This window comes from Lepus europaeus, chromosome 10 (genome assembly GCF_033115175.1).
Source record: "Lepus europaeus isolate LE1 chromosome 10, mLepTim1.pri, whole genome shotgun sequence".
Taxonomy (NCBI): domain Eukaryota; kingdom Metazoa; phylum Chordata; class Mammalia; order Lagomorpha; family Leporidae; genus Lepus; species Lepus europaeus.
This window is the reverse complement of record NC_084836.1, coordinates 76,116,964-76,143,604: the sequence shown is the minus strand read 5'-3', so window position 1 is coordinate 76,143,604 and position 26,641 is coordinate 76,116,964. Positions and strand designations below refer to the sequence as shown.

Sequence of the window (26,641 nt, the reverse complement as noted above, 5' to 3'; positions counted from 1 at the left end):
TGTTCAAGTCTCTGGAAGCTTTCTGAATTCTACCCTTTTGGGCTTTCATGGAGATTTTTGGCATGACTGAGGCATGGAAATCCATGTAGAAATGTGTTTGGACGAAAAGGTCTGATCTAATGCTAATTGACCAGGAAAGCCCAGGAGGGGTATGGGTCAGGACTACTTCTGAAATTGGGATCTTAAGCATCTGTTATCAAACAGATGAGAATTTCTTCATGGTTAGCTCTAAGATACAAAGGTGGAAGGAGATGAGCATTTCTGTGACTCACCTGGGGAAGAGATCTTCCAGTTTTAGTGGACTGCCTTGGGAACTGTGGACAAAACCCAAAATACGTGTGTCATAATGTCACACATGTTCAACGACACCATCTATAATCCAGTTCCTCGACCATCACAGCATAGCAGACAGATTTTAACTGCAGACACGGTGGATTGGGAAGCATGTTTTGAAGGAAGCTAACAATGCTAGGAGAGAGAATAATAAACTGAAGATGTACTTTTGATTGAAGAGTCAGGGATATTCTCAAGGAAGAGATGTTTCAGCTGAGGCTTTGTGGGAGCAGAGCATTCTAGACAGAGGGAACGGCCCTAGGGAAAGGAGCAGGGTGCTCAGGAAGCTGTCACTTAAAAGAGACCAGTGTGATGGAGCTTAGCAGGTAGCTAAGGGTGACCCCAGGGTGGGGTGGGTGTTGGCATGTTTGTCTTTTTTTTTTTTTTTTTAATTTTGACAGGTAGGGTTACAGACAGAGAGAGACAGAGAGAAAGGTCTTCCTTCTGTTGGTTCACTCCCCAAATGGCCGCTAGGGCCAGTGCTGTGCCAGCCCGAAGCCAGGAGCCAGGTACTTTTTCCCGGTCTCCCATGCGGGTGCAGGAGCCCAAGCATTTGGGCCATCCTCCACTGCCCTCCTGGGCCACAGCAGAGAGCTAGACTGGAAAAGGAGCAACCAGGACTAGAACCCAGTGCCCATATGGGATGCCGGTGCCGCAGGCGGAGGATTAGTCAAGTGAGCCACTGTACCGGCCCCATGTTTGTGTCTTAAAAGATTACCCTGGTTAATTAGCTAATTCTTCCCATCACCTGGGAGTCAGCAGGTGACGGCTCAAATACTTGGGTCCATGGGCACGGTAGAATCAGATGAAGTTCTAAGCTCCTGGCTTTAGACTACCCAGCTCCATGTGTTGCAGGATTAGGGGAGTGAACCAGCAGGTTGAAGCAGAGGAGAGGGAGGCACATTAGTCATCCAGATGACCAGAGAAGTGACCTGGACTAGGTGAAACATGATCATGTTAACTGGTACAGGCATTTGCTGTGAAGATGCCACTTGAGATGCCCACATCCCATATTGGAGTGTCTGGGGTTCAGTCTTTTCTGCACTCCCAATTCCAGCTTTCTACTAGCATGCACCCTGGGAAGTAGGAGGTGATGACTGAAAGTTTTACATGTAGAAAACTTGGGTCGAGTTCCAGGGCTCAGTCTATTGCAGGCATTTGGGCAGTGAACCAGCGCATGGAAGCTCCCTGCCTCACTGTTTCTCTCTTTCTACCTCAAGTAAATACAATAAATAAAGATTTTTAAACTGTCAAAGATATGTTTTGGAGGTAGCCTAACATCTCTTGGTCCAAAGGGAATGATTTTCTTGTGTTTCCTGTATATATACATTTACTATTTACAATTTCATGATTGAAAATTCTGTGCCCTACACTCTTGTTTGCTCTCTGGAGAGGCAATCATTGTTACCAGTTTCTGGTTAAAATTATTTGTGAAAATAAATAAATTTTTTTAATTTAATGTGTGTAAGTGTGAATATTTTTAAGAAGTCCTTTTGTTCTTAATAAATCATCCTGATGTTATATTGGGTGTATTTTTAAAAATTTTTAAAGATTAATTTATTTTCATTTTATTTGAAAGGCAGACAGAGAGAGGCAAAATAATCTATTCACTGATTCCCTCCAAATACCCGGAATAGCCAGGCTGGGCTAGGTTGAAGCCAGGAGCCTGAACTTAATCCCAGGTCTCCCACATGGGTGTCAGGGACCCAAATATATGAATCATCATTTGATGCTTCCCAGGATGTGCATCCACAAGAAGCTGGATTTAAATCAGAGGTTCTGGGACTCTAGCCAGGCAATCCAGTGTGGGATGTGGGCCTCCCAAGTCATAACTGCTAAGCCAAATGCCTGCCCCATAGTTGGGTGTTCCTTTGTAGTATTCCCTTCTAATCCAGAGCATATTGTACACAAGGTAGGAAATAAATCTTACTTTCATAGGGTGGCAGTAGTTTGTAGAACAGATCTGGCAGTTGGAGATCAATGAATATTTGTTAGATGAATGATTGTTAGGTGAATTAACACCTTATTATAATAAGGATTTGCAAGTTCCGCTGAAAGTGAAATAATAGAATGAAAATGTGACATAAGGCCATTCTTTTATGAAGCGTAATGTTAGGTTTATATCATATGTCACCATGAGAGAGGAATTCCAAAAAGTGAGTAAAAACATACTGTCTTTAGAAAAATAGAGATTAGGCCGGCGCCGTGGCTCAACAGGCTAATCCTCCGCCTAGCAGTGCCGGCATACCGGATTCTAGTCCCAGTTGGGGCGCCTGATTTTATCCCGGTTGCCCCTCTTCCAGGCCAGCTCTCTGCTGTGGCCCGGGAAGGCAGTGGAGGATGGCCCAAGTGCTTGGGCCCTGCACCCTATGGGAGACCAGGAGAAGCACCTGGCTCCTGCCTTCGGATCAGCACGGTGCGCCGGCCGCAGCGCGCTGGCCGTGGCGGCCATTGGAGGGTGAACCAACGGCAAAGGAAGACCTTTCTCTGTCTCTCCCACTCTCTACTCTGCCTGTCAAAAAAAAAAAAAAAGAAAAAGAAAAATAGAGATTAATTAGTGTGCAAAATTCTTAAGTACCAAATGATTAAGTGAAACATACTTGATGGGGGCTGGCTTTGTGGCACGGCAGGTTAATTTGCCACCTTCCACACAGGCATCCCATGTTGGAGAGCCTTCAAATCCTATCTACTCTGCTTTGTGATCCAACTCCATGTTGATGTACTTGGGAAAGCAGCAGAAGATGGCCCAAGTATTTGGGCCCCTGCCACACACATTGGAGACCAGGATAGAGTTCCTGGCTCCTAGCTTTGGTCAGTTCCTGACCTTGCTTGTGTTTTGTAGCCATTTGGGGAGTTAACCAGCATGTGGAAGATCAGTCTTATCTGTCTGCCTGTCTGTCTCTTTCTCACTGTCTCTTCTCTGTCTTTATTTCTGTTGCTCTGCCTTTCAAATAAATAAATCTTAAAAACAAAAAACAAAGAAATGCACTTGATAGTATGATTGTAGGCAAACTATTTAGCTTTTGGCTTTTTTTCTTTTAGCATTAATAAAATCTGATGTGGAGGTATTTACTCTTTGCTTATGTTAGTTACTATTCACAAATGTATAAAAGCAAGTAAGTTGGCTTTGAAATTTTTATTTATATTGAAATGTATTTTTTTTTCCCCTTTAAATAAATTCCCTTAATAGGACTGAAGCAAAGTCAGGTGGACGAAGTGATTTGATACCAACCATCAAATTCCGACACTGCTGTTTGTTAAGAAATCGACGTTGCACAATAGCATACCTGTGAGTGTCTCAAGTTTTGCTTGGGATGGCAGGGAATGCTGGAGGGTTTTCTGTGTGAGTTCTTAGTTTACCTTTTTGAATGGATTACAGGAAGTTTGCGTCTTTTTTTTTTTTTTTTTTTTTTTTTAATATTTGAAAGGCAGAGTGGACAGTGAGAGAGAGAGAGAGAGACAGAGAGAAAGGTCTTCCTTTGCCGTTGGTTCACCCTCCAGTGGCCGCCACGGCCGGCGCGCTGCGGCCGGCGCACCGCGCTGATCCGAAGGCAGGAGCCAGGTGCTTCTCCTGGTCTCCCATGGGGTGCAGGGCCCAAGCACTTGGGCCATCCTCCACTGCACTCCCGTGCCATAGTAGAGAGCTGGCCTGGAAGAGGGGCAACCGGGACAGAATCCGGCACCCTGACTGGGACTAGAACCCTGTGTGCCGGCGCCGCTAGACGGAGGATTAGCCTGTTGAGCCACGTCGCCGGCCGCATCTGTTCTTGTAAGCATTTTAAATTCTTCTGTTTGCCATGAAAAATTTTTTTTGTTATGAAAATGGCCTCATTCATAAAGGTAAGGAACACCCCCATGGAGTCATCCTGTCCCCATTAAAAGAGGTTTAACAGTTTTTAATGTTTTGGTGTATTTGCTTCATCGTGTTTGGTGTTTGTTGTATAATTTTAGAGCATCATGGCACTTCACCACCAAATCCTTTAGTGTATTTAGTATTTTCCTAAGAAATAAGGGCCTTTGGGATCTTAACTCTTGTGACTTTTGTCTGTGGTCACTCCTGAAGAAATCAACAATGGCTTCATTGCCTTCATGGCAACTGTTGAGTCCTCCCTTATCCCAGATACGCATTCTTGCCTTCTCTCACGAGGTTTGTTTGCATTAGGAGCCAGTTTACATGGTTGTGAGTCTTGCGTCAGACATCAGAACAGCTTTTTATTCCCCTTTATCCTCACCCCGAATGACACCTTCTCAACGTCCTAGGTATGACCGGTTGCTTCGGATCAGAGCACTCAGGTGGGAGTATGGCAGTGTCTTGCCAAGTGCTCTACGGTTTCACATGTCTTCTGAAGAAGTAAGTTAGCATTGTGGTGCTGTTCCGGAATAATATTTGTGTTTCTCTTTGTTTTAAATATGTTTTTCATCAGGTTTTTTTTTTTTTTTTTTTTTTTTGACAGATAGAGTTAGACAGTGAGAGAGAGAGACAGAGAGAAAGGTCTCCCTTCCCTTGGTTCACCCCCAAATGGCCGCCACAGCTGGAGTGCTGCGCCAATCCGAAACCAGGAGCCAGGTGCCTCTTCCTGGTCTCCCACATGGGTGCAGGAGCCTAAGCACTTGGGCCATCCTCCACTGCCTTCCCGGGCCACAGCAGAGAGCTGGACTGCAAGAGGAGCAGCCGGGACTAGAACCCAGCGCCCATATGGGATGCTGGCGCCGCAGGCGGAGGATTAACCAAGTGAGCCACGGGTGCCGGCCCCTTTCATCAGTTTTTGACAGTATTTATTTAGTATATACTGTGATGGGAAATACACAGTGAGGAGAAATCTGAAATGCTATGTGGAAAACTTATTAAACAAATTAAAGTCTCATCTTGTTGCTTATTGGTATCCTATCAGTGGGATTAAAAAGTTTATAAGTATCTTTGTATATACTGACGTGTGTGTGGTGTGTGTGTGATCAACACTACAAATTCACATTTGTAATGAAACTCTCGATTTGTCTAGGCACTGAGGCAGAGTTAGTCCAATATTTAGGGACAGAGGGTTGGAGTCTCTTCATGCCTACATTCCCTCATTTACAGAAGAGGATCATAGGGGTTCCAGTGACTTCTGGCACCACCTGGAGTGAGACCACTCTGCCCTGGTTGAGTACAGTCTTCCATAAGACTGCGCCTTCCTTCAGACCCTGGGCATTCTCTACCCATGGATTCAGTAATTCTCTAGAATGACTCCTAGAACTCAGGAAAGAACTATACTTAAAATTATACTGTAGCAATAAAAATACAACTAAATCTGAGCTTCTGGTATCTGTGGAGTCAGGACATCTCTCCTTCCTGGAACACGTGCATGTGACGATCCATGTGGAGTATTGTCAACCAGGGAATCACATACAGGCTTTGGTGTCCAGAGGGCTTGCTGGGGTTCACTGGAAAGGCACAAGTGAACAGATTGCTGGCCCTGTGACAAGCTCAGCCCCATCCCTCTCCAACTCCCTGCATCAGGTTCAGAGCGAGACACCCAAAGTGCCAATTCCCTAATTAGGATTGGTCTTTCTGGGGTGGCCAGCTCCTACTCTGAGTCATCCTGTTAGCAAGAAACTAGGGGTCCACCATGAGTCACCCCATTGGCTCATGCTATCAGGACCCAAAATAAGTAACAAGATAACTTCTCTCATTTGAGAAAGCCCAAGGAGTTAGAGAGCTTGTTTCCTAGGAATAGGGGCAAAGGCCAGTCAGATTCTTTATCATGCAGCCAGGCACTAAAAGGCTTACCACAGGTTGCTTCAGGTGATCCACAGGGAACATGGCCCAGGATGGCCTTCAGTGTTGCTTGTTACTTTGTTAGAGGATCCTAGCACATAGCTTAAGAAAGCAAATGTTCTATGTGTTTGTGGTTAGCTTCTGCTTGTTTTTGAAAATAGCATTCTATATGCTAACTTTTTAAAAGTTATTTTTAATTGTTATTTTCATTTTATTTGAAAGACATCTTTTATGTGCTGGTCTATTCTCAGAATGCCTGCAACAGCTAAGGTTAGGCCAGGTCAGAGCCAGGAGCCTAGAACTCAATCAAGGTGTCCCATGTGCTTGAGCCCAAGTACTTGAGCCCTCACCTGCTGCCTTTAAGGATAGACAATAGCAGGAAGCTGGATAAGAAGTGGAGGAGCCAGGACTCAAATCAGTTACCCTGATAAGAGGGCACTGGAAGCAGTGATTTAACTGCTGCCCAAACGCCCCTGCTAATTAATTCTCGTTTTCATTCTGTTCATTTTTCTAGATAGACAAATAACTAATTTCTACATCATATTTACCAATAACTATAAATGGTAACAGGACTTGAGTTTTTAGTTTCTTATTTCTGTAGTGTTTGTGCCTGAATTTACTTACATTAGTTGAACTATAGAATACTTCTTATCTATTTTAGTGAAATGAACAGAAATTTATCTTGCTTTTGTTTATTTTTTTAAAGATTTATTTTATTTATTTGAAAGAGTTACAGAGAGGTAGAGAGAGGTTTTCCATCCACTCAGTCACTCCTCAAGTGGCTGCAGTGGCTGGAGCTGAGCCGATCCGAAGCCAGGAGCCAGGAGCTGCTTCTGTGTCTCCCACGTGGGTGCACTACTGCTTTTCCAGGCCATAGCCAAGAGCTGGATCGGAAGAGGAGCAGCCGGGACTAGAACCGGTGCCCATATGGGATTCTGGTGCTTCAGGTCAGAGCTTCAACCTGTTGCGCCACAGCGCAGGCCCTTTATGTTGCTTTTGTAATGTAGTAACTATAGTGATTTTTCTCATACAACATTTTAAATTACTATGTTTCTTATAATTTTGTAAATGCAGATTCAAGCACAACTGTGAAATTTCATGTTAGGCATTATTTCTTTTCAGATAGCACACTTCTTGATGCAAATTCAGTTCCTATTTAGGTAAAATAGAACCATATCAGCAGCATGTAAAGGAATGTTGATGGGTCTAGGGGTTAAGTTGTCTAAGAGTAGTGAAATCGGAGCTCCTTCCTTACAAGAGTGTAAATTACTGCTGAACTGGCAGGCTTCCTTCTGTCCTAGTGTCCTCCTTTATAGACATGATTATGCTTGGCCCCTTTCATCCATGGCATTTTCGAAAAAACTCAACCTTGAAAACAAGAAATTTATTCAGGTAACTCTCTGTACCAGACTAACAGCTGCTAACAGCTGCATCAGCCATGTTGGACCAGTAACAAGGAGTACTTCTGGGTGTTTCCATCAACTTATAGGAGACCATCACTTGTGTTTTCGTGTAAAGCCATAAGCTTGAGTCAGCCACCTAGGCTCAGAGCAGTTTGTTAATTCTGAGCCCTTTGTCAATAATAGTACCTACATCATGGGAGTATTAGTCCCCTTACTGTTGCTATAGCAGAATGTGAGTTCCTGAGGCTGGGTAATATATGGAGAGAAGAGGGTTCTTTCACTCATAGGTCTGGAGGTTCAAGAGGAAGACGCCAGCATCTGCTCGGTCGTGGTGTGGGTGTCATGGTGGATGGCATCACAGTGGCAGGAGTGCAAGTGGAAGAGACCACGTGGATAGGGACAAAGCTAGAGAGATTGAGCAGGGAGGCTCTTTTAGAACAGTGTACTCTCACAAGAACTACATTGTTCTGTGAGACCAGCATGAATCCCTTTTGAGGGCAGTTTTCCACCCACATCTCTTACCCCTGACCACCCTTGCACTAAGTAACCCCTCTCAAAGGTTATACCACCTCAAAACCACCACATTGAGGACCATGTCTTCAGCACCTGAGTGAGTTAGATGACATCTCAACCATGGTAGAAAGAATAATAAAATAGTATTAAAGTCACAGCAAATTCCTAGTACACAGTAATGCTTCACAAATCTTAATGGGGATGTTGATCTCCATTTGTTGGCTTAATGTGGTAATAAAAGTAAAAAGCAGAGTAAAAATAAGTGACTAGGGGGCTGGCGCTGTGGCATAGTATGCTAAGCCTCCGCCTGCAGTGCTGGCATCCCATACAGGCGCTGGTGTGAGTCCTGGCTGCTCCACCTCAGATCCAGCTCCCTGCTATGGCCTGGGAAAGCAGTAGAAGATGACCCAAGTCCTTGGGTCCCTGTACCCGCAAGGGAGACCCAGAAGAAGCTCCTGGCTCCTGGCTTCTGGCTTCGGATTGGCATAGCTCCGGCCGTTTTGGCCATCTGGGGAGTGAACCAGAGGATGGAAGACCTCTCTCTCTTCTCTCTGCATCTGTGTAACTCTGCCTTTCAAATACATAAATAAATCTTAAAAAACAACAACAACAACAACACAAAACAGGGACTAAAGTGAAACGGATGATGGTGCTTTAAGAATGTTCAGAGAAATCACCATTGAAAGATATAGGAGTGAGTACAGAAATAATACCTAAAAATTTTCTCAGGGCAAGCATTTGGCCTAGAGGTTAAGGCACCAGTTAGGATGCCCACATCTCAGAGTACCTGGGTCTGAGTCCCAGTTCTGCTTTTGAATCTGGATTCCTGCCACTGAGCACCCTGGGGAGGCAATGGATGATGGCTTCGGTGTTTTTATTCCTGCCATTCACATAGGAGACCTGGATTCAGTTCCTAGCTCTGGCTTGGGCTTGGCCCTTCCTGGCCATTGCAGGCCTTAGGGGTGTGAAGCATCAGATGGCAGCCCTCTGTGTCTGTCTTGTATTTCTCTCTGTCCTGACTGAAACTTTAAAAAATAGGCATGTAATTTCAGAATAATCTTTTTAGGTTTTCTTTAGCTCTATATTTTATTACCTTTCTGTTTAAGTTATAGAATCCTTAAGCCACTGATACACAAGATCATGAAAATAGGTGTCTTTTCCTTTCCTATTAATATTTTTCCATAGCTAAGTATTTTGCAATTGTTGGTGTAAATTTTGTATAACAGCGTGTATATCATGCATAGCCTTTCCTTTGGATGAGACTGAATGAGGACAATGCCTTCATTGCCGCGATACCCTTTAGTTTTTCTTCCCTGTATGTTCTCTTGGGAGTCTGTTAAATGCTGTTGTTCTGAGTGGGGACCCTGTAGAAAGACTGTGGTAGAAAGATCCATGTCTTGACTCATTTGGAAACACTTCTCTAAGCAAGGTTTTTTGTTTTGTTTTGCTTTTTGTTTTTGAAAGGCAGAGTTAGAGAGAGAGAGACAGAGAGAAAGGTCTTCCTTCCGTTGGTTCACCCCCTAAATGGCCGCTATGGCCAGCGCGCTGTGCCGATTGAAACCAGGAGCCAGGTGCCTCCTCCTGGTCTCCCATGCGGGTGCAGGGCCTAAGCACTTGGGCTATCCTCCACTGCCCTCCTGGGCCACAGCAGAGAGCTGAACTGGAAGAGGAGCAACCGGGACAGAATCCAGCACCCCAACTGGGAGTAGAACCCGGGGTGCCAGTGCTGCAGGCGGAGGATTAGCCAAGTGAGCCACGGCACTGGTCGAGCAGTTTTCTTTTTATCACATTTAGCCATATAAAATGTTGTATTTTACCTTTTGTTACTATAAAATAGTTTTTAAATGACCACTGCTCTGTCCGGGGTACCACCCATGTCATGCAGGGAGTGTCCATGTATCTGTACAGTTAGAATTGGGAGACTTTCTCTTCTGTTCTGTTAGTCCAGAGTTAAAATTTTATACTTCTGAACTGGTGTTATTTTCCTGGTCTGTTTCTGGTTGAATGCTCTTTAGGTTTATGATTAGTAGGCGTGGCTATAAATTCTTGTGAGAGCACAGGTTTTTGTTCATTTTTGTTAAGTGATCTCTGAGTGCTCGAATCAGTTCTTGGATCATAGCAGTCAGTAATGTTCAAATGAGTGTTCACAGTAATGATCCATACTGAGATATGGGCTGGTTTTGAAAGGATGAACGTGCAGTTTGTACACATTCTCATATAACTTTGTCAAATACCGTCTTTGCATTTGCAGATGGACTGGTTCAGTCATTACAAAAAATCCCTTGCTACTTACATGAGGACACTGGGAGGAGATGAAGGTTTGGACATTACACAGGATATGAAGCCTCCAAAAAGCTTATATATTGAAGTATGTATACCTTTTTTTGTTTTGTTTTGTTTTGACAGGCAGAGTGGACAGTGAGATAGAGAGACAGAGAGAAAGGTCTTCCTTTTCCGTTGGTTCATCCCACAATGGTCGCTGCGGCTGGCATGCTGTGGCTGGCGCACCGCGCTGATCCGAAGGCAGGAGCCAGGTGCTTCTCCTGGTCTCCCATGTGGGTGCAGGGCCCAAGAACTTGGGCCATCCTCCACTGCACTCTCAGGCCACAGCAGAGAGCTGGACTGGAAGAGGAGCCACTGGGACTAGAATCGGTGCCCATATGGGATGCCAGCGCCACAGGTGGAGGATTAACCTAGCGCGCCATGGCGCCGGGCCCTCAATTGGATCTATTTTCAAGACATATTTTGTCATCATAACCAGTTTAGGTGCCCAATTCAGAAAGTGTGAAATAGTATCACTGTGTTAGACATCCATCACTGCCATTCACGTCCAGATTTCTTTTTACCTTAGAAAACGGAAACTGTGTTCCCAGGAAACAGTCACTCTCCAGTCCCAGCTGGTTGCCCTGTGCCTGGCAAGCACCATTCTGCTTCCTGTCTCTGTGCTTCACATATGCGAAATCATAAAATACTTGCTTTTTGTGACTGGCTTACTTAGCGTAATGTGCTAAGATTCATCTTTTCTGTGTCAGTTTCCTAAGCCTGAGAGAGATGTCATTGTTTGGCTACATACCGCATATTGCCTGACTGCTTATCCATCAGATGGACATTTGGGGTGCATCCACATGTTAGCCATAGTGATTAATCCTGCTGTGAACATGGGTGTACAAACACCTTTCAGATATTGTGCTTTCAATCCTCTGGGGGATATATCCAGAAGTGGAGTTGTTGCATCATGTTAAATTCTGTTTAACTTTTGGGGAGCTGCCATACTGTTTTCCCCAGCCTCTGTACTGTCTACAGGGATCAAGGGTTCCAGTTTCTGCACATATCACTAATACTTTTTCATTTTCATTTTATTTTTTAGTTTTTTTTTAAATATAGCCATTCTAAAGGATGTGAAATGGTACATTTTTGTGATTTTGACTTGCATTATCGTAATGTTTAGTGGTAAACATTTAATTTTCATTGCTTTTTAGCTGTTTATAAATCTTCAGAGCAATGTTCTTTGCCTGTTTTTTGAATTGGGTTTTTGTTTTTTTGTTGTGGAGTTTTAGGAGATCTGTGTATAATCTGAATAGTAATGTCTTAACAGATGCATTATTTGCAAATATTTTCTCTCATTCAACATGTTGCCTTTTTACACTACTGATAGTGTCTTTTTTTTTTTTTTAAAGGTTTCATTTATTTATTTGAAAGTCAGAGTTACAGAGAGAAGGAGAGGCAGAGAGAGAGGTCTTCCATCTGCTGGTTCACTCCCCAGTTGGCCACAACGGCCAGAGCTGTGCTGATCCGAAGCCAGGAGCCAGGAGCTTCTTCCAGGTCTCCCGTGCAGGTGCAGGGGCCCAAAGACTTGGGCCATCTTCTACTGCTTTCCCAGGCCGTAGCAGAGAGCTGGATCAGAAGTGGAGCAGCTGGGTCTTGAACTAGCACCCATATAGGATGCCGGCACTGCAGGTGGTAGCTTTACCTGCTACGCTACAGCACCAGCCCCCAGTGTTTTATTCTAAATTAGGTTGTTTAAGGTCTAATATTCAAACCTTTGATCCAGTTTGAATTACTTTTTGTATATGGTGTTAGGTAGTGACCCAACTTGATTATTTTGAATTTGGATAGTTTTCTCAGGACCATTTCTTTTGATTTTTTTCTTTTCTTTTCTTTCTTTCTTTTTTTTTTTTTTTTTTTAAGATTTGTCCATTTATTTGAAAGGCAGAGCATCAGAAAGAGAAGGAGAGACACAGAGAGATCTTCCATCCACTGAATTATTCCCTAAATGATCTCAACAGCCAGGGCTGGGCCAGCAGCCATTGACTCCATCTAGGTCTCTCATATGGGTGGACGGGGCCCAAACACCTGTCCATCTTCTGCTGCCCCCTTGGGTGTGCATTAGCTGAAGGTAGATTTGAAGGGGAGGAATCAGGACTTAATCCAGCACTAAAGTGTGGGATGTCTGCATTGCAGGTGGCAGCTTCACCTGGCGCGCCACAGCACTGGCCCTTCCTCTGTGTGTCTTTGTTCACCTTGCTAAGCTCTGTCACTGGGGCTAGGGCTGCCTCTTCCTAGTGATAAACTGACTGCTGTGCTGACAACCGTTAATCTGCCATTCCTTCAGCTGCCTCGCCTTGTGGGGCTTTTTTTTGTAATTTCCGTTTCAGATTCTTAGTGTGTTGACTGTACTGATGCTTCTGTTAGTCCTAACAGTTTTTTTTTTTTTTTTTTTGCTGTGTGTGTGGAATCTTTGAGACTTCCTATATGTAAAATGATAATCATCTGTGAACAGAGATAATTAGTTCTTCCTTTCCAACTTAGAAACCTTTTCTTTTTCTGATCACTCTGGCAGTAACTTCAATTATATGTTGAGTGTAAGTGGCAAAAGAAGGCGTCCTTGCCTTCTTGAATTTAGAAGAAAAGCTGTCAGTGTTTCATCATTGAGCAGGATCTGTGCTGGGGATTTTACATGATTCTGGCCTATTATTTTGAGATAGTTTCCTTCTAGTTTATTGAGTGTTTTGATCATAAAAGGGTGTCAGATTTTGTCAAATGCGTTTTTTTTTTTAAGATTTATTTATTTTACTTGAAAGGCGGAGGCAGAGAGAGGTCTTCATCCACTGGTTCACTCCCCACAACAGCCAGAGCTATGCTGATCTGAAGCCAGGAGCCAGGAGCGTCCTCTGGGTCTTCCACACAGGTTGCAGTGGTCCAAGAACTCTGACCATCTTCCACTGCTATCCTGGGCCCTGCCCTGGCAGAGAGCTGGATCAGAAGTAGAGCAGCTGGTACTGGAACCAGCACCCATATGGGATGCCTGCACAGCAGGCGGTGGCTTTACCTACTACGCCATAGCACCACTCCATCAAATGAGTTTTCTGTATAAGTTGAACTTCATTCTGTTAATGTGGTCTGCTATGATTGGTTTTCACATGTTGAATGATTCTTGCATTCCACGAATAAATCCCAGGTGATCATGGCCATAGCCTTTCTAATATGCTGCTGAATGCCGTTTCCCACTATTAATCTGAGGGTGTTTTACATCAGTTTTTGTAAGGGATGTTGATCTGTGGTTTTCTTGGCGTCTTTTCTGGCTTGGGTATCAGAGCTGTGCTGGCTTCTTGACAGTTGAATTAGGAAATGTTTCCTCTTCCATTTTTTGGAAAAGTTTGAGAAGGATTTGTGTAAGTTCTTTGTTAAGTGTTTTGTGGTTTGCACCATTGAAGCCATCCACAGATTTCTTTGTTGAAAAGATTTTGAGGGGCTGGTGCTGTGGCGTAGTGATTAACGCTGCCACCTACAGTGCCAGCATCCCATATGGGCGCCAGTTCGAGACTCGGCTGCTCCACTTCTGATTCAGTTCTCTGCTATGGCCTGGGAAAGCAGTAGAAGATGGCCCAAGTCCTTGGACCCCTGCACCTATGTGGGAAGATCTGGAGGAAGCTCCTGGCTCTCGGCTTCAGATTGGCATAGCTCCAACCGTTGCGACCAGTTGGGGAGTGAACCAGCAGATGGAAGACCTCTCTCTCTCTGCCTCTTCTTTCTCTGTGTAACTCGGACTTTCAAATAAATATTTATCTTAAAAAAAATTTTTTTTGAGTCACCTTACTAGCTGTAGCTAAATTCAGATTTTCTGTTGCTTCCTGATTTTGTTTTGGCAGGATTTGTGTTCCTAGGAATTCACATTTCATCTAGTTTGTTAGCATACAGTTGTTCGTAGTATAGAAACCAGCTTACAGTGGTTTGATTTAGGATTTTGCAGCTTTATAGTGATGTACAATGGGTAGTCAGTAGAAACTGTATTTGGAATTTTGAGTTTTGATCTTTTCCCGGGCCAGTGAAGTACAGTAGAACCTTTGCTGTTGATGTTGGGCAGTGGCATGAGCTTGATTTCTCACTTTCTTCATGGCATCTTGTAATGAAGTTATGGATTATTAATGTGGCCCACTTAATTTTTTTCTCTGTGGCTGTTTTTTTGGTTTTGTTTTGTTTTGTCCAAAAAAACCAAATTGGTGCTTTATCCCAAAGTTATTAAGATATTTTCCATGGGCCCGGCGCCGTGGCTCACTTGGCTAATCCTCCACCTGCGGCGCCGGCATCCTATATGGGCACCGGGTTCTAGTCCTGGTTGCTCCTCTTCCAGTCCAGCTCTCTGCTGTGGTCCGGGAGGGCAGTGGAGGATGGCACAAGTGCTTGGGTGCCTGTACCTGCATGGGAGACCAGGAGGAAGCACCTGGCTCCTGGCTTCGGATCGGTGCAACGCTGGCCGTAGCGGCCGTTTGGGGGGTGAACCAATGGAAGGAAAACCTTTCTTTCTCTCTCTTTCTCTCACTGTCTGTAACTCTACCTGTCAAATAAATAAATAAATGTTTTTTAAAAATTTAAAAAATATTTTCCAGAGGCTGGTGCTGTGACATAGTGGGTAAAGTCACTGCCTGCAAGGCCAGCATCCCATATGAGCGCCAGTTCAAGTCTTGGCTGTTCCATTTCCAGTCCTGCTCTCTGGGAAAGCAGTAGAAGATGGCCCAAGTCCTTAGGCCCCTGCTCCCACGTGGGAGAACTGAAGGAAGCTCCTGGCTCCTGACTTCGGTTTGGTGCAGCTCTGGCCATTGTGGCCATCTAGGGAGTGACTAGTAGATAGGAAAAAAAAACCTCTCTCTCTCTCTCTGCCTCTGCCTCTCTATAACTCTTCCTTTCAAATAAATAAATAAGTTTAAAAAAAATATATATTTTCCAGGGCAGGCATTGTGGCACAGCAGGTTAAGCCACTGGTTGGGATGCCTGCATCCTATTAGAGTTCCAGTTCAAGTCCTGGCACCTCCATTTGCAATCCAGCTTCCTTCTAATGCATCCTAGGAGGCAACAATGGTGGCTAAAGTACTTTGGCCCTTGCCATCTACATGAGAGACCCACATGGAGGTACAGGCTCCTGGTTTTAGCCTGGCCCAGCTCTGACTATTGTGGACATTTGGGGAGTGGATGGAAGGTCAGTCTCTGTCTCTCTCTCTTGCTTTACCTTTCAAGTAGATGAAAATGAACATTAAAAATATTTTGGGAGGCCAGCATTGTAGCACAGCAAATTAAGCTGCCACTTGCAATGGCAGCATGCCATTTGAGTGCTAGTTGGAGTCCTGGCTGCTCCACTTCAAATTCTGCTCCCTGCTAATGTGCCTAGGAAAGGAGCAGAAGATGGCTCAAGCATTTGGGGCCTGGCTCTCCCTATGGGAGATCCGGGTGGAATTCCAGGCTTCTAGCTTTGGCCTGTTCCAGCCCTGGCCATTGCAGCCATCTGGGGAATGAACCAGCAAGTAGAAAATTCTCTCTCTCTTCCCTCTCTCATCTATCTCTGTACCTCTCTGCCTTTCAAATAAATAAGAAATAAATCTTGAAAAAAATTTTTCATACGATCTTTTAGGAGAATATTGTACCTTTCACAAACAGAGATCTACAATATTGGGGTTGACTTTTGTGTGTAATGCAGGAGTCAAGTTTCTGTTTGAATGTGTATATTGAGATGACCCAGGACCATTTATTGAGAAGTTCCTTCTGTCTCCAGCTGCTCTGTCCATGGTATACATTTTGTTGATCTTTTCAAAGGACCAATTTTAGTTTGACTTTGTCAGTTTCCCTCTGTTTTCTGTTTTTGTCAGTTTTTTTTTTTTTTTTTTGACAGGCAGAGTGGACAGTGAGAGAGAGAGAGAGACAGAGAGAAAGGTCTTCCTTTTTTTTCCGTTGGTTCACCCCCCAATGGCTTCTGCGGGCTGATCCGAAGCCAGGAGCCAGGTGCTCCTCCTGGTCTCCCATGCAGGTGCAGGGCCTAAGCACTTGGGCCATCTTCCACTGCACTCCTGGGCCACAGCAGAGAGCTGGACTGGGAGAGAAGCAACCGGAACAGGATCCGGTGCCCCAACTGGGATTAGAACCCCGGGGTGCCGGCGCCACTGGCGGAGAATTAGCCTATTTATCTGCTTTAATAATTATTATTTCCTTCTTTCTGCTAGTTTCAGATTGCATTTGTTGTTCGTTAAGTTATAAAGTTACAACTTTGTTGCTTTGACATCTGTCTTGTTGTTTAATGTAGGCGTGTATAGTTACAAATTTCTCCCTTTTCACAAGTTGTGTTTTCATTTTCATTTGATTCTAAGTATTTTCTAGTTTTTCTTGTGATTTCTTCTCTGAACCATTGGTTGTTTAAGAATGTGTTGCTTGTTTAATTTTCACAAATATTCAAGCTTTCCAGATTTTCTTCTTTTAACTTCATTCCATTGTGGTAGGAGTAGTTATTTTGCTATCTTTTTATTTTATTTTATTTATTCTTTTTTTAAAAAGAATTATTTATTTTATTTGAAAGTCAGAGTTACATAGAGAGAGAAGGAGAGGCAGAGAGAGAGACGTCTTCCATCTGCTTGTTCACTCCCCAGTTGGCCACAACAGCTGGAGCTGTGCTGATTTTGAAGCCAGGAGCTTCTTGCGGGTCCCCCATGCAGGTGCAGGGGCCCAAGGACTTGGGCCATCTTCTGCTGCTTTCCCAGGCCATAGCAGAGAGCCGGATTGGAAACGGAGCAGCCGAGACTCAAACCAGCATCCATATGGTATGCTGGCACTACAAGGGGCGGCTTTACCCACTATTGCCACAGCGATGGCCCCTACTATCTTTTTCAATGTATTGGGACTTTTTTTTTTTTTTTTTAAGATTTTTTATTTATTTATTTATTTGATAGGTAGAGTTACAGACAGTGAGAGAAAGAGAGAGAGAGAAAGGTCTTCCATCGGATGGTTCACCCCCCAAATGGCAGCTACGGCCAGCGCTGCGCTGATCTGAAGCCAGGAGCCAGGTGCTTCCTCCTGGTCTCCCACTCGGGTGCAGGCGCCCAAGCACTTGGGCTATCCTCCACTGCCCTCCCGGGCCACAGCAGAGAGCTGGACTGGAAGAGGAGCATCCGGGACTAGAACCCGGTGCCCATATGGGATGCCGGCAGTGCAGGCCGAGGATTAACCTAGTGCACCACAGCGCCAGCCCCTATTTTGGGACTTAATTTGTGGCTTAACGTGGAGTCTGTTCTGGAAAATGTCCTGTGTGCACATGAGAAGAGTGTGTTGCGTAGAATGACACGTGTGTGTCTCAGAGCTAAGTCTTCTCTAATCTCTCTTCTGTCTGGTTCATTTTCCATTATTGTGAGTGGGGTATTGAAGTACCCAGCTATTATTGAAGAACTGTTTCCCTTCATTTCTGTCATTTTTTGCCTTATATTTTGATGAACTGTTATTAGAGGGTAACTTTATGATGGTTACTTGATGTTAATTCAGAAAGTTTATGGAGAAATTAGATTATAAGATGATTTTATTTTTGTGTAAATTTTTTTTGAAATCTTAGCTTTTTTGTGCTATATATTTTCCATGAAGTTTCTGAAGAGCCATCATATCTTCTTGCTGCAAGTAACCTGCATTAATGTATAATATTCTTAGTCTTACAGACTGTCTGGGTTTTGTGTAATGTTGGTCTTTGTAAAGCATGCACAGAACCTCTTTTCTGATTCTTCCACTTCCAGTCTACTGATGTCTCTTACAGACAACATACAGTTAATTGGATCATGTATTTTTGGCCATCTCATCTTTGTCTTGATTAAAGTGCTTAATCCATTCACGCTTAAACTGATTGCTGATAAGCAGTAATAACTGACACTTTGGTGTTTTCTATATGCCTTTTAATTTTTTTCTCCTTTACTTCCTGTATTTCTTCTTTTATGTTTATTTGACTTTTTTGTGTGTGAAACATTTCCTTTCTTTCCTTTGGTGTATATATATTTTTAAAGATTTATTTATTTTATTTGAAAGGCAGGGCTACAGAGAGGCAGAGGCAGAGAGAGAGAGAAGGGTCTTCTGTCTGCTGGCTCACTCCCCAGATGGCTGCAATGGGTGGAACTATGCCGATTCGAAGTCAAGAGCCAGGAGCTTTCAGGTCTCCCATGCAGTGCAGGGGCCCAAGGACTTAGGCCATCTTCTTCTGTTTTCCCAGGCCATAGCAGAGAGCTGTTTTGGAAGTGGAGCAGCTGGGTCTCAAACCGGCGCCCCTATGGGATGCTGGGAGTGCAGGTAGTGGCTTCACTCGCTAAGCCACAGCATGGGCCCCACTTTTTGTGTATATTCTGTAACTTTTTTTGTGGATACCATAGGGATTACATTTAACATCCTGAAGTTATGACACTCCATTTTGAATTTATAGCAGTTCAGCTTCCATAGTTTGGAAGAACTCTCATTTTTTTAATCTCTTAATTTTTTTTTTAAAAGATTTTTTCTTTAAATTAATTTGAAGGACTTAACACAGAGAGAGGAAGAGATGCACACACATAGAAATTTTCCATCAATTAGTACACACCCTAAATGGCTGCAGCAGCTAGAGCTGGGCCAGGCTGAAGCCAGGAGTCAGGAGCTTCTTCTGGGTCTCCCATGTGAGTGCAGGGCCCAAGCACTTGGGCCATTTTCCACAGCCTTCCCAGGCACATAAGCAAATCAGAAGTGGAGCAGCTGGAACTCGAACTGCTGGTGCCCATATGGGATGGCACAGGGAGAGGCACAGCTTTACCTGCTATGCCATAATGCCGGCCCCAAGAACTCTGAGCTTTTAAAGCTCCATCCCTCCTACTTTCAGTCGATGATCACAGTATTACATCTTTATTTACTGTGTGCCCATAAACATAAGTTAATAAATCTTTTAAATGTATTAATCTCTTAAATTATGTAGAAAATAAAATGTAGAGTTACACAACAGTTACAGTCATACTAGCTTTTTTTTTAATTCAGCATCATGATGTTTATTTTTTTATAAAGATTTATTTTATTTATTAGAAAGAGTTACAAAGAAAGGTAGAAACAGAGAGAGAGGTCTTCCATCTTGTGGTTCACTCCCCAAATGGCTCAATGGCTGGAGCTGGGGCTGATCTAAAGCCAAGAGCCAGGTGCTTTTTCTGGGTCTACCACGTGAGTGCAGGGGCCCAAACACTTGGACCATCTTCTGCTGCTTTCCCAGGCCATTAGCAGGGTGCTGGATTGGAATTGGAGCAGCTGGGACTTGAACTGGCATGCATATGGAATGTTGGCGCTGTAGGTTGGGGCTTTAACCCAGTGTGCCCTAGCACCAGTCTCCTATACTCTCTTCTATACTAATATTTTTTAATGTATGAGTCCCTTAAATCATGTAGAAACAAAAGGTAGAGTTACAAATTGTTGTTACAGTAATACTAGCTTTTATAGTTGTCCATCTTTTTAGTGTGTCCACTGTGTTGATATCGCAAAGTATCTGTTACTGAGTAATTTATTAAGAACAGGCACTTAGAGGCTGAGAAGTCCTAGGTCCTGTCTCCAACTGGTTTGTGTTTCTGATGAGGGTGCCTTGAACTTGTGTCCTCTGGAGGGGAGGAGGGCTGCCATGTCCTCATGTATTTAAAGGAGGAAGGACAGTGGGGACCAGCGTCCTGTCACCAAACCCTTTCCTGACACACGAACCCACTCCTGAGGGCAGAGCCTCAGCTTGTGCTGGAGTTGCATTGGGGTTTGAGAGGACAGCACTTGGTGTACTCCCAGCATCTGTATTTGTTGAAATTGTTCTTTTTCCCACACAGCTTCAGGTTACTGACACGTCCTTTCATTTTGCCGAGCACGACTTCTTAGAGCATTTCTTGTAGGACGGGACTAGTGATAAACTCCTTCAGCTTTTGCTTCTCCGAGAGCATCTTAATTTTTTCCTTACTTAGTTCATACATTTTTGTTTATTCTCATTTATTTGAAAGATAAAGAGACAGAGAATCTTTCTGCTGGTTTATTTCCCAAATACCCCCAACAACCAGAACTCACTCAAGGTCTCCCACATGGGTGTGCATTACCAGGAAGCTGGACGAGAAATGGAAATGTGACTCAAACCCAGGCACTCCCAGGTGGGAAGTGGGTGTCATCCATGGTGACTTAACTGCTATCCCAAATGCCTGCCCTTTCCCTACTTTTGAAGGACAGTTTTGCTACAGGGTTTTGTTTGACAGTGGTGTTCCTTCAACACTTGGACTATATTGAACTTGTGTTTTCCCACTCAAATTTCTGGTGAGAAATGTGGAAGTCTTGTTGAAGATCTTACATGTGATGTCATGCTTTGCTCACTGCTTTCAGATGCTCTCTTTGTCTTTGGAAAGTTTGATTATAAGTGTCCTGGTTTGGGTCTCTGAGTTCATCTTCCTTGGAGATATTGAACTTCTTGGCTGGTGTTTGCATGTCTTGTATCAGTCTTGGGAAACTTGGCCCTTGTGTCCTTGCCTATTCTCGCTGCTCCTTTGCCTGTCCTGTCCCTGGCACTCCTGCACTGACTGTCAACTCTGTGGGTTGCATCCACTGGGGGTCTTAGGCTCTGTCCTTTTCCTTCATCTTTTTTCTTTCTGTTCCTTAGACTCACTCTGTTCTGATTCTTTTGCCTCCTCTTATCTTTGTTTGCATCCTTCCCAAGAAGTTTTCATTTCACTTCTCGAGGAGGCAAACACCTACTACATCCTTTAAGTGAATAGTAAATGGAGACATTTATAATTGACAGATGTGGATAACATCTGGACTCCTTGATCAATTTTTTTTAAGATTTATTTATTTTACTTGAAAGGCAGAGTTACAGAGAGGCAGAGGCAGAGAGAGGGAGGGAGAGAGAGAGAAATAGAAGAGAGAGAGAGAGAGAGAGAGAGATGTCTCCCATCCACTGGTTCACTCCCCAAATAGCCACCACAGCTGGAGCTGGGCCGATCTGAACCCAGGAGCCAGTAGCTTCCTCCAGGTCTTCCATGCAGGTGCTTGGGCCATCTTCTACTGCTTTCTCAGGCCATAGCAGAGAGCTGGATTGGAAGTAGAGCAGCCGGGAGTTGAACCAGTGCCCATGTGGGATGCTGGCACTGCAGACGTTAGCTTTACCTGCTATGCCACAGTATCAGCTCCTCCTGATCAATCTTAGTATCCAAAAAGGGACATCCTGACACTCTGGGTTTCATGTGATCTTGTAACAGAAAGTCAGACCACGTCTGATCAAGGCTCTAGACTTAACCTGTAGTGTAGAGAAAATTCAAACTGAGAGACTTGATAAATGAGGTCACAGAAATCCACAACAAAGTGTTGATTGTGGGAAAATGTACTAGACTCCCAACCTAGAATTTTCAACAATCACATTGCCAAGAAGAAGGAAAAAAAGTGCTCTTCTGGGAGGAGCTGATGCTGTAGCATAGCGGGTAAAGCTAACGTCTGCGGTGCCAGCATCCCACATGGGCACTGGTTCAACTCCTGGCTGCTCTACTGGGAGGGAAACCTTATAAGACATAAAAACGTGATATGTAACTCTTGTTGGATTTTTATTTCAACAAGGAAACTTAAGGAAAAATTACTGAGATTAGTGAGGTAAGTGGAGAAATTTGGATACTGACTGAATATTATATGATATTAAAAAAGTTATTAAGATGAGGTAATAAGGGCTGGCATCGTGGCATAGTGAGTTAAACTGCTGGCTGTGACACTGTCATCCCATATAGGTACCAGTTCAAATCCAGGTGCTCAGCCTCTGATCCAGCTCCCTGATAATGCACCTGGGAAAGCAGTGGAAGATGGCCCAAGTACCTGGGTCCCTGCCACCCACGTGGCAGACCCAGATGAAGTTCCAGGCTCCTAGCGTTGGCCTGGCCCAGCCCTGGCCATTGCAGCCATTTGGAGACTGAAACAGCAGATGGAAAAATCTCTTTCTCTGTTTCATTCTGCCTTTCAAATAATTTTTTTAAATGAGATAATAGTATTGAGATTATATTTTTCAAAACTTATTGTGTAGAAATAGACAGTAAAATAATTCAGCAGTGAGTGAGGAGAACATGGCCTTGTTGACAGTTGCTGAAACCAGTTAAGGAATCTATAGAGTGATGGTCTTTATTTTGTAATATGTTCAGGATTTTCCATAACAAAAGTCTATTCAAGGAAGCAAATAAGTGATAGTAGGGAGATATTTCTAGAATAATGTTTCTCAGTCTAAGTTAAAATACATTGGGATTCTTTGAAAGGCTCCGGAGGAACCCTGGGGGGTGATGAAGTCACCTGGAGAAGCAGAAGACAGAGTGACTCACTGCAGGCGCGGCTTCCCTGCCGGGCAGCAGCAGAATTAACTCTGGCCTGGATTCCTGCAGCAGCACTGAGCGCAGTGCCCTGTCTGTGACCTTCACCTGGGAGTGCTCTGGAAGGTTCTTTGCTCTTGCAGAATCAGTTGTCATTGGGCTGCCTCCTCACTGTCTAGTTCAGAACCCTCCTGGGTCTGTCACAGCAGGCTATACCTGCTCTTCATGCTGTACTTACTCTTAAGTTCTTGACAGGGAGTCTGACTGCTAAAGGAGTTTGGAAGAATCCCTTCCCAAAACTGAAATTTTGCTGACTTACCCGTGTCTTACTCTCAGATACTTATAATTTATGTGAGGGATCTATAAGCAGCAGGTTGGAGTGGAACTAAAACCATCTTTGTAGATGGATACTTCAAATGCTTGGTTTTTGAGAACTTGCAAAGGGAAGAGGATCCAGTGGTGCTGTCTCCGCTTTCCCAGCCGCCTGGGTTTCTGGGCTGTCCACACTGACATACACGTACCTCTGCAGAGTTCTCTGCTCTTGTATCTCTCTATCCAGATGGGACGATTGGAAGCATTAGCGTTCCATTGTAGCTGGACTAGGCCTAGTGCGTAGAGAGGAAACAGACAGAAAGTCTGGAACTTTTGACTGTGTGGGTGTTTGCTGAATGCCTGTTTGCATATTGGTTACTTCATACATATTAAGAAATATTTTAGATAAAGCATTTGATTTTTTTCCTCTTAGGTGCGGTGTCTAAAAGACTACGGAGAATTTGAAGTTGATGATGGCACTTCAGTCTTACTAAAAAAGAATAGCCAGGTATTTATTTTGTTTTCATATACTCTAAATTTTTTTAAGACAGTTGAATGGTGGAGCTTGTTGGGTCAGTAGCAAAATAAATAAATATCACTTGTGGTGATCATTGGGATTATGCTAAGATACTCTGTAGTTTTGCCAAATACTAAGACTGGAAGCAGTTGTTTTATGTGGTGAGAAAATGCTAATTTGCTGGGTGGTACTTGTTTTCCACACTAAGTATTTTCCAGGGAAATTACCATCATGGGGCATATTCTAGTCAAGTGGTAGATCATTATCCAGGGACTGTGAAACTGCCAGATTTGCCTTCTTTGAATTATAATTTATAAGAACAGTTGCTGTGCACTCATTTTTAGCCTGTACTTCCTCTTTTAAATCCTGGTTGTTTAATAAGCAGTGATACAGATCAAGAATTTGTAGGTGTGTCTGTTGTGGCACAGCAGGTTAAGCTGCAGCTTGCAACACTGGCATCCCATATTAGAGCAGCAATTCAGGTCCCAACTGTTCCGCTTCCAAGCCATCTCACTGCTGATGTACCTGGGAAAGCAACAGATGATGGTTCAAGTCCTTGGGCCTCTGCCATCCACATGGGAGACCCAGATGGAGTTTCTGGCTCCTGGCTTCAGCCTAACCCAGCCCCAGCTTTTGTGGGCATTTGGAGAGTGAACCAGCAGATTTAAGATCTGTCTCTTCCTCTTTGTCACTCAGCCTTTCAAATAAATAAATCATAAAAAAAAAAAAAAAAAAAAAAAACTTTTAAGTATTTAGTATCTAAATACAACAGAATTTAACAGGGAAAGAATGAAATTGTGAAACTGTAGCTTAAGCTAAATTTTTCCTTATAAAAAAATCTCAGTATATTTTTTCCTTAGAAATCTTCAGATTCACGCTAAGTATATTCCTGTTAGCTCAATTTATTTATGCTGTACCAGTTTTCTGAAGGTGATACAGATCATCTGTGTTATAACACACTAAAGGGAAACATTTTGTTACCATAATTCTTTACATTTGTCAATATGGCAAGCATAGTTTCTTTTTAACCAGAAATGAGAACTACTCCTCCCTCTGCCCTAAATTTAAATTTTTTAGGGATAGAGACAGAGTTTCATCTGATGGCTCACCACCCAAATGCCTGCAAATGCCAGGTCTGGGCCAGGGCCCAAGGCCTGAAACTGGAACAACTGAGGGTTCCCAAGATGGTGTCAGAAGCCCAATCACTTGAGCTTTCATCATTGTTCATGTTAGCAGGAAGCTGGAGTTGGGAGCCAGAGCTGGGGATCCAACTCAGGCAATCCAGTATGGGATGCAGGAGTCTTAACCACTAGGCCAAATGCACCTACCTGCCCTCCACCCCACCACCTTGGATTTCTCTGAATGGCAGAGAGAAAGCGAGGTCTCCATCTGCTGGTTCACTTCCCAGATGACCATGACAGCCAAGGCTAGGCTGGGCTGAAGCCAGGAGCTGGGAACTAAATCTGAATCTTGTCAACATGGGAGGCAGAGACCCAAGTACTGCTGCCTCCCAGCGTGCTCGTTAGAAGGAAGCTGGATTGGAAGCAAAGGAGCTTGGACTGTAACCAGGCACTCCAATATGGGATGCAGGCATCCTAAGCAGTGTCTTATGCACTGTGCCAGATATCCACAGCCCTCATGCCTTTTAACAGCAGTATTAGAATAATTTAAGGGAAGGACTTAATGTGTTTGTGTCATTTTTTTCCATGTTTTTAATGCTTTTGAGAAACTGAGTTAACAAGTTTGACAATAGTCTTGGCCTGTGTGTCTTCCTGATTGCTTTCGAGAATCAGGTCACACGTCTCCCATGAGGCAGGACTTCCAGGTGCACACAGCCACTGAGGTTAACATTTTGCTTCCTTGAGTAGTTTTGATAACCTTTCCTGCTACAGTGGTCTTTGTAAGTTTTCACTCATCACGTCTTCGAGACGTCTTTGATCACCTGTGAGCTTGGGTGATCCTCCTGGCTTGCTTCTGGATGTGCTCACTCCGAAGCAGAGTGAATGCTCACTTTGGTTTGAAGAGGGAGGGGGCCTCCTTCTTGCCTGCCCTTGGCCTTCTCAGGAGGACCCAGGACAACCATGACTGGGTGCCAGTGTCTTCCACAAAGCATGTGAACAGCAGCCACACTGCAGGTTACAGGTGTGCAGAGAGAAGCTGCTGCTTCGTCAGGAACGGATAAGTGTTCAGACTCGGTTTTCAGGGCCTGTGGCACCACGTGTCATCTGGTCCCCCAGACTGTGCCTGTGTTCAGAAGTGCACACACTAAGGAGAGTACCTGCCAGAATCCAGAAGTTTTTTGTGAATTGAGCAAACCAGGAAGTCAGAATTCAGTCCCACTGTAAGTGCCATCAGTTCCAGTGATTTTCAGCAAACATTAAAGTTTAGCTTTTAACTGCTTAGCTGCGGCAGTTTGAAAAATACATAATCAGTTACTGCTTTGTAGTGATGCAAAAAGTAATTTGCAATTCCTTTCCAACCCAGTCTTACTCCTCACCTTTTTCTTTCCTCAGCACTTCTTACCTCGGTGGAAGTGTGAGCCGTTGATCAGACAGGGAGTGCTGGAGCATGTCCTGTCGTGACCACACACTGGGCCCTGTGCCCACTGCTGAGAGTGAGGTTGAAACATCTACACTTGGCCAGAGCGCGCCACCTGCCCCTCTCTCCTTAATGCTGGGAGTCACAGAAGTTCGCCAAGAAAACCAGGAGCACTTGAACAAGGAGCATATTTGGCTGTTAAAAGACCCTTGTCTTTCTGTGTTGTATGTTGTTCTTCCTACTCCTTTTTGTAGTACACAGTACTTGTAATCATAGCATTACTACAGTGTGCTTTGAAAATGAAAATAAACGTTGTTAACATTTGGATCTCCTTTTAAGCTGTGGGAATCACCTACCTGTACAGGTAGAAGGCTGCCCCCAGCATATTGATGTTCAAAAATATAAAATGTAAATAAAAAACACAAACTTCCCTATTTAGTTTCAAGAAAAATAAAAAGCAGGACCTGGAAGTTTAGATTTTTTTTTCCTCTGTTGCAAACTTGAGTGATTTTGAGTGGGTGCTGGAGAGCACATGGCCTCTGCAGGTGGCACTGCTGTTCTCCAAAGGTGACCACATTTAGATTCTGAGAAGGGAAGTGGAAAGTGCAGAGGTAATGGCGGTCTGTCTTCTTAATTGTTTGGCTGTCCACATCGTCATCTAAATCTTCAG

General features: G+C 43.9%; 1 protein-coding gene across 4 annotated transcripts in view; it reads left to right on the top strand.

Annotated features, from left to right (window-relative positions):
* Positions 1-26,434, top strand: part of GINS1 (GINS complex subunit 1) — a 35,914-nt gene extending 9,480 nt beyond the window's left edge. For 3 of the 4 annotated variants that reach the window (XM_062203770.1, XM_062203769.1, XM_062203771.1), the window contains exons 3-7: positions 3,524-3,622; positions 4,594-4,684; positions 10,256-10,372; positions 23,350-23,424; positions 25,947-26,434. In XM_062203770.1, the coding sequence (XP_062059754.1) occupies positions 3,524-3,622; positions 4,594-4,684; positions 10,256-10,372; positions 23,350-23,424; positions 25,947-26,015 (451 nt within the window). In that variant the 3' untranslated portion in view covers positions 26,016-26,434. The remainder of the gene's footprint in view (positions 1-3,523; positions 3,623-4,593; positions 4,685-10,255; positions 10,373-23,349; positions 23,425-25,946) is intronic. The other variant, XM_062203772.1, reaches the window with a different exon arrangement.
* Positions 26,435-26,641: the final 207 nt, after the last annotated feature.